Source organism: Orbicella faveolata, unplaced genomic scaffold, assembly GCF_042242905.1.
Source record: "Orbicella faveolata isolate gen_17 unplaced genomic scaffold, um_ofav_v1 contig_12, whole genome shotgun sequence".
NCBI classification, from domain to species: domain Eukaryota; kingdom Metazoa; phylum Cnidaria; class Anthozoa; order Scleractinia; family Merulinidae; genus Orbicella; species Orbicella faveolata.
The window spans coordinates 34,132,827-34,148,963 of NW_028301539.1; the positions used below are offsets into that span (position 1 = coordinate 34,132,827).

General features: G+C 42.4%; 1 protein-coding gene across 1 annotated transcript in view; it reads right to left on the reverse strand.

The window, feature by feature from the left end:
- Positions 1-1,315: 1,315 nt before the first annotated feature.
- Positions 1,316-16,137, reverse strand: part of LOC110046040 (uncharacterized) — a 29,239-nt gene continuing 14,417 nt past the window's right edge. Inside the window, exons 6-18 of the mRNA XM_020751702.2 lie at positions 15,539-15,746; positions 15,188-15,326; positions 14,310-14,395; positions 13,446-13,691; positions 12,688-13,258; positions 12,107-12,333; positions 8,887-9,161; positions 7,554-8,115; positions 6,897-7,197; positions 6,336-6,680; positions 5,031-5,697; positions 3,920-4,691; positions 1,316-3,268 (exon numbers count right to left, since the gene is read on the reverse strand). Coding sequence (XP_020607361.2) covers positions 2,943-3,268; positions 3,920-4,691; positions 5,031-5,697; positions 6,336-6,680; positions 6,897-7,197; positions 7,554-8,115; positions 8,887-9,161; positions 12,107-12,333; positions 12,688-13,258; positions 13,446-13,691; positions 14,310-14,395; positions 15,188-15,326; positions 15,539-15,746 — 4,725 coding nt within the window. The 3' untranslated portion in view covers positions 1,316-2,942. The remainder of the gene's footprint in view (positions 3,269-3,919; positions 4,692-5,030; positions 5,698-6,335; positions 6,681-6,896; positions 7,198-7,553; positions 8,116-8,886; positions 9,162-12,106; positions 12,334-12,687; positions 13,259-13,445; positions 13,692-14,309; positions 14,396-15,187; positions 15,327-15,538; positions 15,747-16,137) is intronic.

Genomic DNA, 16,137 nt, shown 5'->3' on the forward strand with positions numbered 1-16,137 from the left:
AGGTGTATGAAGGTGAATGAAGGTGTACGAAGGTGAATGAAGGTTTATGAAGGTGAATAAAGGTGAATAAAGGTGGATGAACGTGAATGAAGGTCTGTGAAGGTGGATGAAGGTGTATGAAGGCTTATGAAGGTGGATGAAGGTAAATGACGGTCTATCAAGGTGGATAAAGGACGCTGAAGGTGAATGAAAGTGAATAAAGGTGGATGAAGGTCTATGAAGGTCTGTGAAGGTGGATGAAGGTGTATGAAGGCCTATGAAGGTGGATGAAGGTGAATGAATTTCTATCAAGGTGGATGAAGGTCTATGAAGGTGAATGAAGGATAATGAAGGTGGATGAAGGTCTACGAAGGTGGATGAAGGTAAATGAAGGTTAATGACGGTCAATGAAGGTCTGTGAAGGTGGATGAAGGTGAATGAAGGGGTATGAAGGTGTACGAAGGTGAATGAAGGTGAATGAAGGTGTATGAAGTTGAATGAAGGTGAATGAAGGTGATTGAAGGTGGATGACGGTGAATAAAGGTGTATCAAGGTGTACGAAGTTCTATGAAGGTAAATGAAGGTGTATGAAGGTTTATGAGGGTGTATGAAGGTGGATGAAGGTGGATGACGGTGTACGAAGGTGTACGAAGGTGAATTAAGGTGTATGAAAGTGGATGAAGGTGAATTAAGGTGTATGTAAGGTGTATGAAGGTGAATTAAAGTGTATGAAGGTCGATGAAGGTGTACGAAGGTGAATGAAGGTCTATGAACGTGTATATCAGTGAATGAAGGTGTATGGACGAACATGAAAGGTGGTGAAAGTATACGATGTAAGCAAGTCTGTCAGCATATATAGTTTTGGTCAGCGGTTTATTAGGCTCGGAGCCATTCCTGCAATTAACGTCAAGTACTCCTATCATCAGCCGCCATCTTAGATCACATAGTAAATTCTTGGGATACTTCGTCATGTTAAAATACGTGAGATATCCCTCTCTTATTACCAGGCCTTTCTATTTCTCAGTTGCAAGTCGATTTCTCGATCATAGCGGTAGGTGTTCTGGATCGTCAATCTCTGGACGATCGTTTCCAGACACCAATCTTTTTTTCGACCATAGCAATCGTAAGTCTTTGTATGTAATCGCTTTTTGGACCATAGCGACCATCGTTCTCAATCAGCAATCGATAATCTCAACCATAGCGATCGACAATCTCAATCACCAATCGATAATCTCAATTACAGCGATCGACATTTTCAATCACCAATCGATAAACTCAACCATAGCGATCGATATCTTGATCACCAGTCGTGAACTCATACCACTTTTGACTGATATGGCCTCCCATAAATTTACTTTTATTAATTGATAACAAGTTTTGAACTGTTTAAATACAACGTTAATTTAATATAAATAGGTAAGCTTTTTACTATAGTTCAAATTTATCCTTTTGTTGCAATACCTTGGGTATCAAAAAGCGTGCCATGACCCAACGGCGGTATAACTTTTGTCATGGTTGTATACGAACAAGGAACATAACATACTAAAATCTATATAATGATAACTAAAAACACAATGGCTGAAAAATCGAAGTAGTTCTTGCTCCGTTGTTTCGACAATTAATACATTAAACAACGGTTGGAGTAACATTGGTTTCAGTTCGTTCTAACTACGCGGAAATAAAATAACCTTAGAGCGTCCAAGAGGCAAACAAGGGCACGCCCTTCAAGAAATGCGGCATCAATTAAATATATAAACATTGAACTGAACGTGCAATGGGTTAGGTAAACAGCGGCAAAAATTGAGCCGTGTCACAACCGCTTTCAAAATGAATGAAGTTTGTCATACTGCGTTCGAGGCACTCCACAAATCGTTTTATCGACAAAATTCGTTCAACTTGGTCTAATATGTAGTACAGAGTGGCCACTCCGAGCCTTTTCGTGTCACTCCTCATGTCTATAGAACATACACCTGCTGCAATGACTAGGCATCGAGAGTAACATCTGCCGCGGGTAGCGCCAGGAACTGCAGTGGTCCCGTTGATAGCAGCCGAAACTACAATTGTTCCTTGTCAACAAACTCTGAAAGCATCTTGCCACTTTCAAAAGTGTCTGGAAGAGTGCTCTAACAAAAAAACCTAAACATTAACAACTACACAATACCAGTGACCTCAGGTTCTAACTATTTAAACTCCGCGCCCCTCAGTTAAAATTACCTGAACAAAAACTCTCCAATCATTAAATAGGTTAGCTTCTAAGTAATGATCAAGATAACGATTGTCAGGGTACCCCAAAATACCGTTCAATAACTGGACTAGTAGTCCAGTTTTGGCCCTCTGTCATGCAACGCCACGCTCTCGGGGGACGGTCCTCTCCCGAGGGCGTAGCGTTGCGTGACAGCGAGAGGGCCAGAACTGGACAACTCGACTAGTTGTCAGCGTTTGCACGAAATTACTGGGGCTGGGTAGCGCATGCAGTGCTTTCTTTTCCGTGGGCAAACAACCTGATATTATATATTCTATATTTTCGTCGCATGCAAGTTGTTTTTTTCTTCGCTCGTAAACCGCTGGCAACTGTGGTAAGTGCTACAAACAAAACATGGTACAAGCATCGTCCTGCACTAATCCCGCAGTATTCGCGTAAAAAAAGTTATAAAAGTTAAATAACTTTCTGTAAAACCTAAAAAAGTATTGCGCTATTCTATACAGGTATCAAAATATTTTCTCTATATTTTAAGTCCCTTTGTTTTCTGGTAGGCTTCTAGCTTTTGAGGTCCTTCCTGGACGTTTTATCATGTCGCAGCGCGTGAGAACCTTCTCGCAGGCTCATGTTTGAGCAGCTAAATGCGTTATAAGCGATGCGCAGCTGCGAAGTGAAACGCAAGGAAACTCAACCGAGTCTACAGCCTTCCACTCAAAGCCAAACACGGACTATCGCGATGCTAGCTAATGGTGACAACTACGGTCTATCGTATCACCATGGAACTAAGATCTTTGTGACAACTGTCCTCGCTGGTGTTTTCTCCACTATCACTGTACACACTGACGTCATCATACAGAGGATTGTAGTAGTCTTCTTCTACGTCATCGTCTAATCCCATTGCCGCTAGCACGTCATAGTAAGGGTTGTCAAAGGCCAGCAAGTAGCCCGTGTTGCGACCAATCCACGGTTGAAGCTCAAACTCGGCTTGCTCTTTATTGCTCTTTTTGTATGCGGCGAATCCACATTTCCGTTTGTACCTACGGCGTATGAGCGCGAACAAAGCTACTATGACCAGTATAAGGAAGAAGCCTACAAAAAGACAAGCATGAAACATTACGTAAGTCAATTGATCAACCAATCAATCAGTCAGTCAGCCAATCAATCATCAAGCAATAAGTGAGTTTAAAGCTCGGTGAGTAAGTCTCAGTCAGCCAGCCAGCCAGCCAGCCAGCCAGCCAGCCAGCCAGCCAGCCAGCCAGCCAGCCAGCCAGCCAGCCAGCCAGCCAGCCAGCCAGCCAGCCAGCCAGCCAGCCAGCCAGCCAGCCAGCCAGCCAGCCAGCCAGCCAGCCAGTCAGTCAGTTAGCCAGTCCGTCAGTCCGTCCGTCAGTCAGTCAGTCGGTGAGTCCACCGGCCAGCCGGCCAGCCAATCAATCTGTTAGTTACTCAGACAAACGTGCTAAAATTGCAGTTCTAGCTTTGCCTTCAACAAATCTTCAAAAGACGATTACGTCTTAATACGAAAACGACGTCACTGGACACGGAGGAACAGTGGAACTACCAGGAACAAGTTCCATTTTGAAGAAGCTTGTGATTTTTTTCTTGTCCCTCAAACAGGGTACAAGATATGGCTCTGAACCACATAACGTCTCACCAATCACGGTATTCCACCAGGTATAGTTTAAGTGCCAAAAAAACCTCTCGTAAAATTATCCCCACCCCTCACGAACTAAACATACTCACCAACAGAGACGCCAATGATGAGAGGGAGGTGCATCTCCATTGAGGAACCAGGCTTGTACAGCTTACCAGGGTAGTACTCAACTGCGAGATACGACGAAATATCCCCGCTTGGTACTCTGGAGAGAACCTCATCTACATAGTGTCCATCCACCAAGGTAAAGTTATCGAGCAGAACACACACAACGCGAGTGGCGTTGCCCATGTCTTCCTTAACCACTGTCTGTAACTCCAGCAAGCGGACCATGAACACGTGCTTGGTTCCTGTGGGTGACATTTCCTGATCTCCGTCATCTCTGACGGGAGTGGAGAAATCATCCGAGGGATTATCAGCGTTGGCGGTTGTTCCGTTGTCTCCGTCCAGCATGCTGAGACGCGCTTGAGTTGCGCTACCTTCATAGTCAGATTGAGAAGAAGGCTCGTCATCGTAATATTGTTCCATCAGTTGTTCCAATCCACGCTTGATGTCTCTCTTCCGCACCAAAAGACTGAGATCGTCTATACTGTCCTCAACGATTAAACTGAACCGTCCTCGGGCCAGGTCCAAACACATGCCGTTTATATGATGGCAAAGGTCGCCCGCTGAACACTCGCAGGCTAACTTGCAGTGCAGACCGTAACGATCCAAAGCGCAGTCATCTAGGCAAAGGTAGCCTTGGTAACCAGGAGAACACGAACAGTTGCCATGTGCCTTTTCGCATGGGCCGATCACGTGACTTGAACATACGGGGCACGGCGTACTGCAGCCATTGCCATAAGAGCCATCTTGACAAGGCTGTTAAAATAGATTGAAAGACATTTACAGTCAAGTCTTTTATCAGCATATCTTTAAATTGAAAAACAGACCAAAAAAAGAGAAAGTGATGGTTAAGATTCGGAATGATCGAGAAGGATTATGAACGACGAACTTCAAAACTTTAAGCTGCTTTACTGCAAAGTGTGAAGAAACCTAGGCTTAAGATACTGTCACACACCGTAAATGTTCGAAATTATGATTATTGTTGTTGTTGCTGTTGTTGAGAAATAGTGGACCAACAAGGCTACCTATCACTACTACCCACTTCCTCTAGGGTTCAATCAGACCAAACATTGCACCAAAAAGAACGATACTCACCTCGTCACATCTTATACCTTTGAACCCGGGCACACACAGACACAAGCCTGTTTTGGGGTCGCATTTAGCGCTGTTCTGCAGGTTACAGTCACATGAACTGTTACAGTTCACCCCAAACCTTCCACTGGCGCACTCACGATCACAACGGTCGCCATAGAAACCAGATACACAATGGCACTCGCCAGTAAAGCGACTGCAGCTCGCACCATTCCGGCAAGCGCACGTGAACGCGCAGTTCACACCAAACGAACCCTCGTCACACGCTTTTCCGCAGCTTCGACCCTCGAATCCTGCCGCGCACGTGCAGGCACCTGACACGTGATCACAAACAGCACCATTTTGGCACGTGCATGGGTCGACGCAGTCACGACCGTACCATCCCTCGGGACAAACACTCTCGCAAAAGACGCCCGTGTATCCCTTCAAGCACGTGCAGGTTCCATCGGCTACTTCGCACGACTGGGTATTTGACTTGACACACTGGCACACGTTACTGCAGTTCATACCGTAGCGATCTGAAGGGCAACTTAGCTCGCACGATTTACCATAGTAACCAGGTTTGCAGGTGCAACTTCCATCTGTAAAACTGCAAGCGTAGCTGTTCTTACACGTACAACTTTGCCTGCAGATCTTACCAAAGTAACCTTCAGGACACTGCTCTTCGCACCTAACACAAACCAAAAGGACGGATATTACTTATGAGAATCATACTACAGTGGAACCCGACGACCACTTCGGTAATACAGAACAACTCAAAAAGATAATGCAAGCGCAAACTTCGGCAATAGACCATTTTGCAGTTGTCTGCTGAGTGACCTGGCCTTTGGATGGCAGCGAGGCTGGAGTTGACCTTGTTTTGATACAGACCTCACTGCTTTTGTCATGTAAATGCACCTAGTTAGCATCAGAACAACTTGTTTTACACAATAAAAGCTGTGAGGTCTGTATCAAAACAAGGTCAACTCCAGCCTCGCTGCCATCCAAAGACCAGGTCACTGAGTAGACAACTGCAAAATGGTCTATTTCTTGCGGCTACCTGCAGGCCACATGCAGTTTTCTGCTGAACCGCCACTATTTTTTTTAGAAAAAACAAAGTTAACCACCGTGATTTGGTGTCCCCAACTCCTCTTTTCGAAAGAAAACTGAGCATCAGTGTTAATAGTACTTCAGAAGCGAAACCGTCAACAAGACATTGCCGCCTGATTGTATCTAGACAAAATCAAGGTATCTGTGAGAGCATGATACAGAACTAACTTAGCCAATACAGTACACAAACCTAGAAGGAAAGAAAAATCTAAATCTTACCTGTAACCTTGATATCCAGGTATACAATTGCATAGTCCTGACAAAGGATCGCAAGATGTCGCAACGTCTGTACCATTTTTACTGCACTGACACCTAGAAGCACACTGCATTCCGTAGTAACCAGAAGGGCAGCTTTCCGTGCAGTTTGCGCCATACCAACCTGGCCCACAAGTGCACGTGCCATTCCCGTGATCGCACGATGCATTGTTCATGCAGGGACACCTGTACACGCAATTATCTCCGTACCAGCCCTTTGGACAGGCTTCAGCACAGTTTGGACCTTGGAATCCACGTGGACACAAACAAGTTCCAGACACTGGATCACATGACCCAGGACAAATACATCTAGTAGAGAAATCAAAATTGTGAGTTTTAAGCTAGTAATAGAGAATACTTTTCTGGTCTTCAAAAGCTAGCAAAGCTTATAACTTTACTTTTTTTACTGATTTTTCCTGATTGTTTTCATTTTTTATTTCTTAATTGAGCACCCTTCTGTAAAACCACTTCGTGATGTTGGTTTCCTCATTTCAGATTACTTCTATTATTACTGGCTTACCCTACCTTTCTGAGCAGTTTGCTCCAAAACGTCCAGGAATAGATGAGATTGCAAGGCAAGACTGCTCACACATTAAACCTGTCCAACCAGGAGAACACTTGCATTGTCCCGTTTCTCGATCACAAACGCCCCCGTTGCGGCACAAGCATTTCTGGCTGCATTCAGCGCCACTAGGGCAGGGTCTCTGACAGGAGTAGCCATGGTAACCAGTGGGACATACACAGGAACCGTCTTCAGGCATACAAGTGCCACGAACACAAGAGCAGGTCTGGGTGCAGTTCTGTCCAAACGTTCCACGAGGACACACTGGCGAAAATTCCAATAAAATATTGTCAACCATCGTTAGTGAGTTCTTGACGGTGTCTCAGTACTGGTTTATAACTAAAACCCAAACTGTGGGGTTTAATAATTGAGATGTGCCTTACAATTTAATGGTGCATTGAGCTCTTATTCCTAACCTGTGCCATCAACCACAATACCTTGAATCTTACATGCAGTGTTTCTCTCAAATTCCTCTTTGTATTAAAAGCACCTTAAGGAGGATTGACCATGCGGTTCGCCATTAACGGGTGCATCAAAACAAACTATTAACGCGTCACTTCTGATTCAAAATAATTTCGTAGTGTGCAAGGGACAGACGTAATCACAACAACAGTCAATACCTTCATCACATCGCGTTCCAGTCCTTCCCGGCTTACAAAGACACTGCCCTGTCATGTGGTGACAAAGTGTACCATCTACGCAATCACATTTCCTCTGACACTTTTCACCAAAGTAACCAGCTTTACAAGACTCCAGACAAGAACTTCCTTGGTACCCTGGGGAGCAAATGCACTTCCCAGTGGCTTGATCGCAAGATCCGTTGCCGTGGTAACACACTGGACAGGACTTACCACAGCTGGGACAGGCTTGGTCGCAAAGCAGTCCTTGCCAACCTCGATCACAAGTACAGTTTCCAAATATTGGATGGCACGATCCGTTAACACAAGAACAAGACTGTGAACAGTTCACACCCCATGTGCCAGCAGGGCAAGGGACATCGCACTGTGGTCCAGCAAAACCTGGTTTACATTGACAGGTGCCATTAAGCGAGTGACAGCCGAGAGACGAAGAGGAGGCACAGTTGCATTTGTGAACACAGTTTTTACCAAAGCGGTCTGGTGGACAAGCATGTTCACAGTTGAGACCCATGAACCCAGGTGCACATAGGCAATTTCCAGTAGTCTGTTGAGGAAAATTAGCTGTGCTATGATGATACAAATTAAAGGCAATAACAAAGGATTCAAAATAGAAGTTCCAGGCACGACATATCAATTGTCTTAGTGAATGTATCCTTTTACGCAGACATCCTCGTGGCTCGTCACGCAATCTTACCTCCCCAATTTGCGTGACAAGATCAAAAAGCGTCTGCGTAGGAGGCTATAGACCCGGGGGGGAGGGAACTCCCATATAAAAAGGACCGTGGTATTCGTCGGAAATTAAAAAAAAAAACCTAAGATGTATCAAGATCCTGTTTTGTGGGCGTGACTTGAATTTTTTTTTTTACCTGTATAAGGTACCTTTTCTCAAACAACACATTAAATGACACCGACTTTTTTGGGCTCAATACCCTTTAAGGTACCACGAAAGCTCAGGCTGTGGACCTTTTGAGGCTGAACACCCCAAGAGGTACCAAAAGCCTTTTTTAAATCTCTTCAAGGTACAATGAGCACCCCCATCCTTTTTATATGAAATTCCCCCCTCCCCCCGCCACCCAGGCTATACACCTGGGGCTATAGAGAATGCTACGCACTTTGTTTTGTTACTTCTGAAAATTTGTTCCATTACAAATTAAACTGATTTTCAATAATACTGAAGTGTATCACATTACTTGTAGTTCTCATTTGAAGCCATAGCCTGCATAGAGAGCATTCTGTGGGAAGTGCTTACAGAACGCTTGCTACACTGTATGCAGACTAAAGCATACACTGTAAATCACAGGAAACTCGCAAATACCTGATTGCACACTCCACTGTGCTGACACAGACAAGCATTCTTACAGTTTGGTCCCCAAGAGTCATCACTACAGGGTGTGCCACAGTCAGAGCCAGACCAACCAGGGTCACACTGACAGCCCTCATCAGCTCGGCAGGTGCACCCTCCATTAACAGGGTTACAACGTGCACCATGAACACAGCAACATGGGATGGAGCAGTTCCTGCCCCAGTAACCCTGGATACAAGGCTTGTCACAGAACTCACCTGAATAACCACTAACACAAGTGCAAGATCCTAAGATAAAGAAAAAAAGAATTATTATATTGTACATCGAATACACTATCTTTTTTCTGATTGGCCGAAAGTGTACAGTGAATTTTCAAAATCAGCGCCATCTATGGGTAATCATGTCATGTATGAATGCGGAGCATGATTTCTAAGGGTAATCATGTCAAGTTCACGTGCTTTGTGTTGCTTGCCGACAGTGAAGAAGCAGAAGCTTGCCTTCCATTTTTTTTCTTTGTTCAACATATAATAAAACAATTATTAGATTTGGTTTTTGTGATATCCAGAATAATCAAGGTCTCCGTAAGGTCAAGGTCGAGGTAGGGGTTATCATCCTCAGCCTTCCACTTTGGCTGATAACCCCTATTTCAACCTTAATTATTGTTGATATCACAAAACCCCCATCCAATAATTGTTTATAATTAGCTACAACAGAATCTCACTATCTCGTAATCGGTTATCCCGAACTCAGATATTTTCTCCTTGGATATACTTTTTCAGCCACTTAGTATAATAAACTACCAACATCTTGAACCAACTGTACATCATATCATTGTAAAGATTTCTATCCCATCACCTGCAAATGGGAGTTGTGGTAGCCTAGCACTGAACTCAGAATCAAGAGCCCTGGGTTCAAGCCCTGGGTGAGGTTATTCTGTTGTGTTCTTGGGCAAGACAATTGTTGTAAACGCTACTCAAGTGTTCACCATTAACACTGATGGACATTTTAACCCCTCTCCTAAATTCAGCCATTTCCACTTAAACCTAATGATCATGTTATATCAGGAGCCATAATCGGGGACGGAGACCGTAAGTCTTGGGATCCGCGCGCACCTATGATATGGGACAATTTTTCTATTTTTAGAACAAATTGCGCCATCCTGACGTCATATATCCGCGCGGATCCACGCACGTGTCGGGAGTTCTCGCGTGGATGTTGTCACGTTGCGTGATCAAATGGTGAGAGTTGCGAGATTCTCTTGCAGATTTTTCACAGCGATGACAGGGAATAAGGCAAGGAATTAGATCCAGGGCTCTTATATGTAGTTTTATGCTCTGAGCTGATGGAAAAGGTGAGTTTTTCAGGGTCGAAAACAAGACTTCAATTTCGCGCTGTGAATGAATAATAACATGTGCCCGCGCTAGTTGAACGCGTAAGCTTTTGCGTTTGTTCTGTAAAGAAAAGTTATGAAAGAAAACTCTTTACCCTGGTATCGAGTTAGTTTGAAAGTTTCCCAAACAATGCTTAATCATAACCAAACCCTGTTTTTGACAGTTTCTTATTGCTTCTGTTTGTTTGGCGAGTTTGCAAAAGTTTTTTAAAGGAAAGTCTGACGCGTACATAAGTAGCTCATTTGCATAGTGCAGCGCGTGCACCTTCAAATCCGAGTCGGTGTTTTCAATTGTCAACAAATCTTGACAAAGATTTCTTTCGTTGTCTTTTGCGCTGAGATGCTGCAACAATTTTCACCAACGCCAAAAGGCTACTAACATCATGTGTATTTCTTTAACATAGTGAAATTTTACACTGCGAAAATAAAATAGACAAGGAGTTTTGCTAACTCAACCAACGAAATCGAAATCGTTTTTCGAGTTGATTAAAGACGGAAAGCGTCATCGTAACTTTGCTGATTATTTCTGCTGTATTCACATATTTTCAGCTAAGCTTTTAATATGTTATCAAACATTTATCAACCTTAGATATATTTAAGAACTAGAGATATTATATGAGTTCGATGTACGTTTTCACACGAAAGTGGGGAAGTCCAATTTGTCATGTTTTACTGACTGTACAAAACACGCATTGGCGGGCGCTCTTATTCATCGACAACAGACAATTTATTGAATTTTTACACGAACAAAATTGAGCAGCATCTACAGACATAAACTTTATTGTCACTTATTGGGTCTTGATAAAGCATCAAGCATTGCTTCAGTACAATTCAGGCGAAACTCAAACTTGCAATTACTTTGTTTTACTTTTCGGTCGAGATAGACTCTGGCGAAATCCACGCAAGCGTGTGGCAAGAGGAGGGAAACTTTGAAGTCCTGAAACGGTGTTGTATCCAAATATATCCAACTGGTTTTTCGCTGTGTCATGGAAAAGCTGTTAATCTTCAACATATGTGAAACGTAGAGTGGAGCAATGTGGAGCTCTTGTAAAAGAAGCAGCGGAACACAACTTGGTCAGCGATATAAAGCGGGACATAACTAAATTCGGCACTCTCGTATTTCACTCAAACTGGAGCAGCTTACGACGAAAATACTGAAGCAAAATTCCAACAGACATGAACGTATTGATTTGTGGGCCAAAAGCATCAAACATTTCGGGAATTTCGGACGCCATTTCCCCGCGCTATATCCGCAAAAATCCACGCAGCACGTACGCGCGTGTGCCGCACATGATGGCGCAATTTGTTCTAAAAATAGAAAAATTGTCCCATATCATAGGGACAGCCCCAATACTAGAAATAGCGCGCGCTTATGGTCTCTGTCCCCGATTATGGCTCCTGGTTATATATGAAACAGCTGATAAGTTAAAATTAACAAACACAAGGAATTACAAGCACTTTAACAACAAGCAAAGAAACTACTGTTCTGCACCAGCAGGCAAGCTAAACACAATCATATTAAATATTAACTTCGCTGGCATAGCAGGCAGTCATTTTCAAAACACACGAAGGGAAAGGAACGTCTCCCCCCCTTTTTTTGCTCATCCCAGGTGCACTCAATTGTTCGCTCACTTGCTCAATCTCCTCCTCCCCTTGGAAAATAGAAAGGAAACGTCGACTACACAGGCTAATATAAACTTTGAAGTTGATCAGGGTACATGTACATGTAAATTCAGCATCATTCCTTGTTATATTGGAAGTTAAGACTAGTATAAATGGAAATGATTTGTCTCAATCAACTTGAGTTCTGAGTTTAAAATTAGGGAAGCAACACACTCTTACCTGTTACTGGATCACAAGCTCCCCCATTCTGACAAGTGCAGTTTTTAATACAGTTGATTCCATAGTATCCCCCTGGGCAGGGCTGATGACAGAGCACCCCAGTCCACCCTGCCTGGGTACAATTGCAGGTCCCATCTTCTTTAGAACAAGTTGCCTTGTTTTGACATTGGCACTGACCACTACAGTTGAAGCCATACCTTCCTACTGGACAAGGTAGCTGGCATTTCCTGTGCAACATAGAATGGCATTAAACAATAAATTTCTTATCACGGCCTCATTACATGAAAATTATTAAGTAGAGAAGTAATTACTCTCAATGACAATAAAATAAATCCTCAACTTCACACAAGGAATTTTGCTAAGATGTAGCACCAAATTTCAGTTAAAGCCATCAGCTTAAATTTCAAGCCACTCATTGATCACTTTAATTCAGAAATTAAAGGCTTCACATATCTCACACTGACACAAACATACAACAAGGTAATCTGGAGATAGTTACAGTGTAAAAAATAAACTATTTTATTCCCCAATACCAGTCATAATGTCTTTCCAGTAGTACACAATGTTACCATTTAACTTACTCGCCAAAATATCCAGAGGAACAAATGCATCTCCCCGTAAATCTGTCACAATACTTGGCTGACTTTGAACATGAGCAGTTGAGTGTGCAGTTGACTCCCCACAAGTTCCAGGAGCAGGGTTTATTACACATTGCTCCTGTCCAACCCAAAGTACAGTTACACAACCCTGTTCCTCTATCACATGATGCTCCATTCTTACACTGGCACTTCTGGGCACAATTGTAGCCAAAATATCCAGGGCTGCAACCTAGTTCACAGTACGTCCCATAATATCCACGTCTGCAATTGCAGTGACCAGTGGCTATATCACAAGTGCCATGACGAGTGCACTGGCACTGTTTACTGCAGTTGTAACCATAGTAGCCAGATTTACATGGGTGTTGACAGGTGTGACCATGGTAACCAGGTGAACAGGCGCAAGAATAGGTGCCATTGACCTCAGAGCAGCTGCCGCCATTAAGGCAAGGGTTGGATGAGCAGCCATAGTGCTGACAGCTGGGACCATGGTAACCAGGATAACAGTGACAGAACTCTTCAGTTATGTTACTGGACTGGATGCTGCTGTCACCATCTATGGCCAGGGAGAAAAATAAGAGTTACAAGATCCTAGGAGTCAGATCCTAAGATCAGAGTAAATTCAGTTTATAAACTAGCTATGCAATGCTTTTGAGTGGTAAACCATGGAATATCACACAAGTCCACTGCATGTACATGCATGAGATCTCAATTCTTGTTGTAGTCCAGATATTACACTGTACCCTGTTTTTTAATTCCTGAAGTTCCTGGTGATGCACACTCAGCATTCTGCCCACAGTTCCTGTCACCAGTACATGGCTTGCTAGTCATCATAGCAGGACCAGAGGAAGCACACATCTTGTTACTCAAGTAATATCCATACAACTCGGCACGTAAACAAATCCAGTTTTCATAGCCATATGGGAAGATTCTTACCCCACGCACCAAAGCAGCAAACATCAAGGTGTGAGTAATTACACTTGATGCATCTGGCATAAAAAATTGAATCAAATAATTAGAAGGTCTGAGTTCAAGCCTAGTCAGGGTTCTCGTAATGACACTGACAATGAGTCATATCACAGAAAATATCCACAGCATTTGCCCATAGAGAGGGTTTTTTTTTCCCATTTGAACTGCCAACCCCTCTGGAGTCTCTAGTTAAACTTCATTCTCTCCTTCAAAACTTTGGCTATTGCAAATGTCACCCCACAGAATTTCCATAGGGCACCAAATAAAAAATTATTAGGCTAAAGAGAGATGAAAGAGGATGTGATACAGATACTGTAACTACTTTAACACAGTGACTGCAAAAAAGAAATCCCACATTTACCAAGGCTAAGTACAGTTGTATACTTTACATTACAAGTCACTCCTAATTTCCGGTACTTACTGTTTAATTTGTTGTTTGTTTTTGTGTGTGTGTGTGTGTGTGTGCGTTTTTTTGTTTTGCGGTTTTTTTCACCTATAACCCAATGGGCAGCTTGATCATGGGCTATCAGTTTATTAGCTTTAGAAGTGTGGCAGCAGGATATTTGACCCATAACTGTATGTACATGTACAGACTACTTGGATGTAATGTGTATTGTCATTACACTAGGATTTTGCACCTTTGTTAGCAATAAATGTCCGCCGACCATTGGTATCCCTATACCATGTGTACCTGACGCCATCTAAAGAAACTTTCAGTCTGAAACTACAAGCGAAAATTGCACCATATTATTAAATAACATGCAAGCATGCCTACCTACACTTCATTACTTTGTGAAATGAAACTGTTCCCTGCTGCTGATTATTATTATTAGCATAAGCCAAAGTCTGCCAAGACAATCCACCAGTTATTCAAAATTATTATACTTTTTCTCTCTTCTCTCTCTTTTTCTCTGGATAAGGTTTCAGCTTAATGCTGGAACGATGTTTTGTGTTGTTGCACAATAAGATGCTGTACTCTCACAACCTTTCACTCCATCCATAAGCAGAAATGGTGCCTGCTGAATTGTCCGGTAAAGCAGAAAAAAATGACCATGACAGGGAAGAAAGAAGGGCGGTTAGCTGCAAATGGCCAGAGTTCAACCCAAGAGGGGCAACAAATTTCCTTTTGTGCTGAATACAATAAAAAACAGAATTAAGTTCTGCCTTCAATATGCTTAACTTGACGACTTTGGCAGACCTTAACTTTCAACAGACAGTATTATGTGTAATAATAACAATTTATTAACTGAGTTTTCTTCTTTTGTAAATTTATTGTACTTTGGTGTTGTTTTTTATACAACTGTAAATACAGGGGAGTTAATTTTCTGTTAGTACCTACATTGTGTACCTGCATAAATTAAGTAAAATGTCACTCAGAAATCACAACTTACTTAATTTTACAATTTTTTACATTATTGTAAAAAGATTTAGGTGTCCCCAATTAACAAAAAGATCCACCCATGGGGGGTTGGCTATGATTTCTGACCCAATAAATAAATAACATCATTATCATTACTTTTTCACCCAGTAATCATTTCGCTTCTGCAGAATGTCCTTGCCTCCCTGTATTGATATCCTAGAGAGAAGTGCTAACTGAGGCAGTTTAATCTGGAAGAAGACATATCCAGGGTTGTGGTCGGAGGAACACCAAGCATCTAAGGAAAAGATCCAAATACATTTTGTTACCAACAACCTGCATGGCCAGAGATCAGGACTGTAATGTGTTTTTGTCAAGTCAATGTTGTGAAAAAGATTCTTGATGCTGATGTTATTGCCTGTATGGAAGGTCTAAATGGATATGCCACTGTGAATGCATCATGCATACAGTAGATTGCCTTGAATGTACAATTAAACAAAAAAATCAAACCTTGAGAATGTAGTCTCCCAAATCTTGGCTCAGGATTTGACTGTTCAGGAAATGCATACAGAAACCCATCTGGGATATGATGACTCTGCATTCCTAAATCAGTCCACATCGATAGCTTAACTGGAACAAGAGCAAGTTTGGACAGAAGAAAACCATCTTCTTGTTGCCGCAAAGATATTCTGTGGATGCCAGGCTTCAGTGTGAAAGGCTGAAAAGAGGTCAAATAATTGGAGAAACTTTCAAGTATCTGGTACCTGAATTGATCAAATTTACATCAAAGAATTTATACAAAAAAATAAATAAATAAACGAAGTTGACTAGACAATGAAAAAAATAACTATTGTAATAATAACATTAAACATTCAAGCCTTTACAGATGAGTTCAAGGCTTTAATTTATAGTTGCTTAGGTTGTGTATACGACTGTGATGTTCAACCATGTCTTCATATCTTTCTCCGCAGTTCAAATATATGATCTTTCATATATTTGCTTGTATCTTAATCATCTATGGGTACAGTGCACTACGAACTCACAACGTGACAGCTCCCAGTTCGTTTGATATATAGCTCAGTTAGTAGAGCAAAGCACTGGTATCAGAG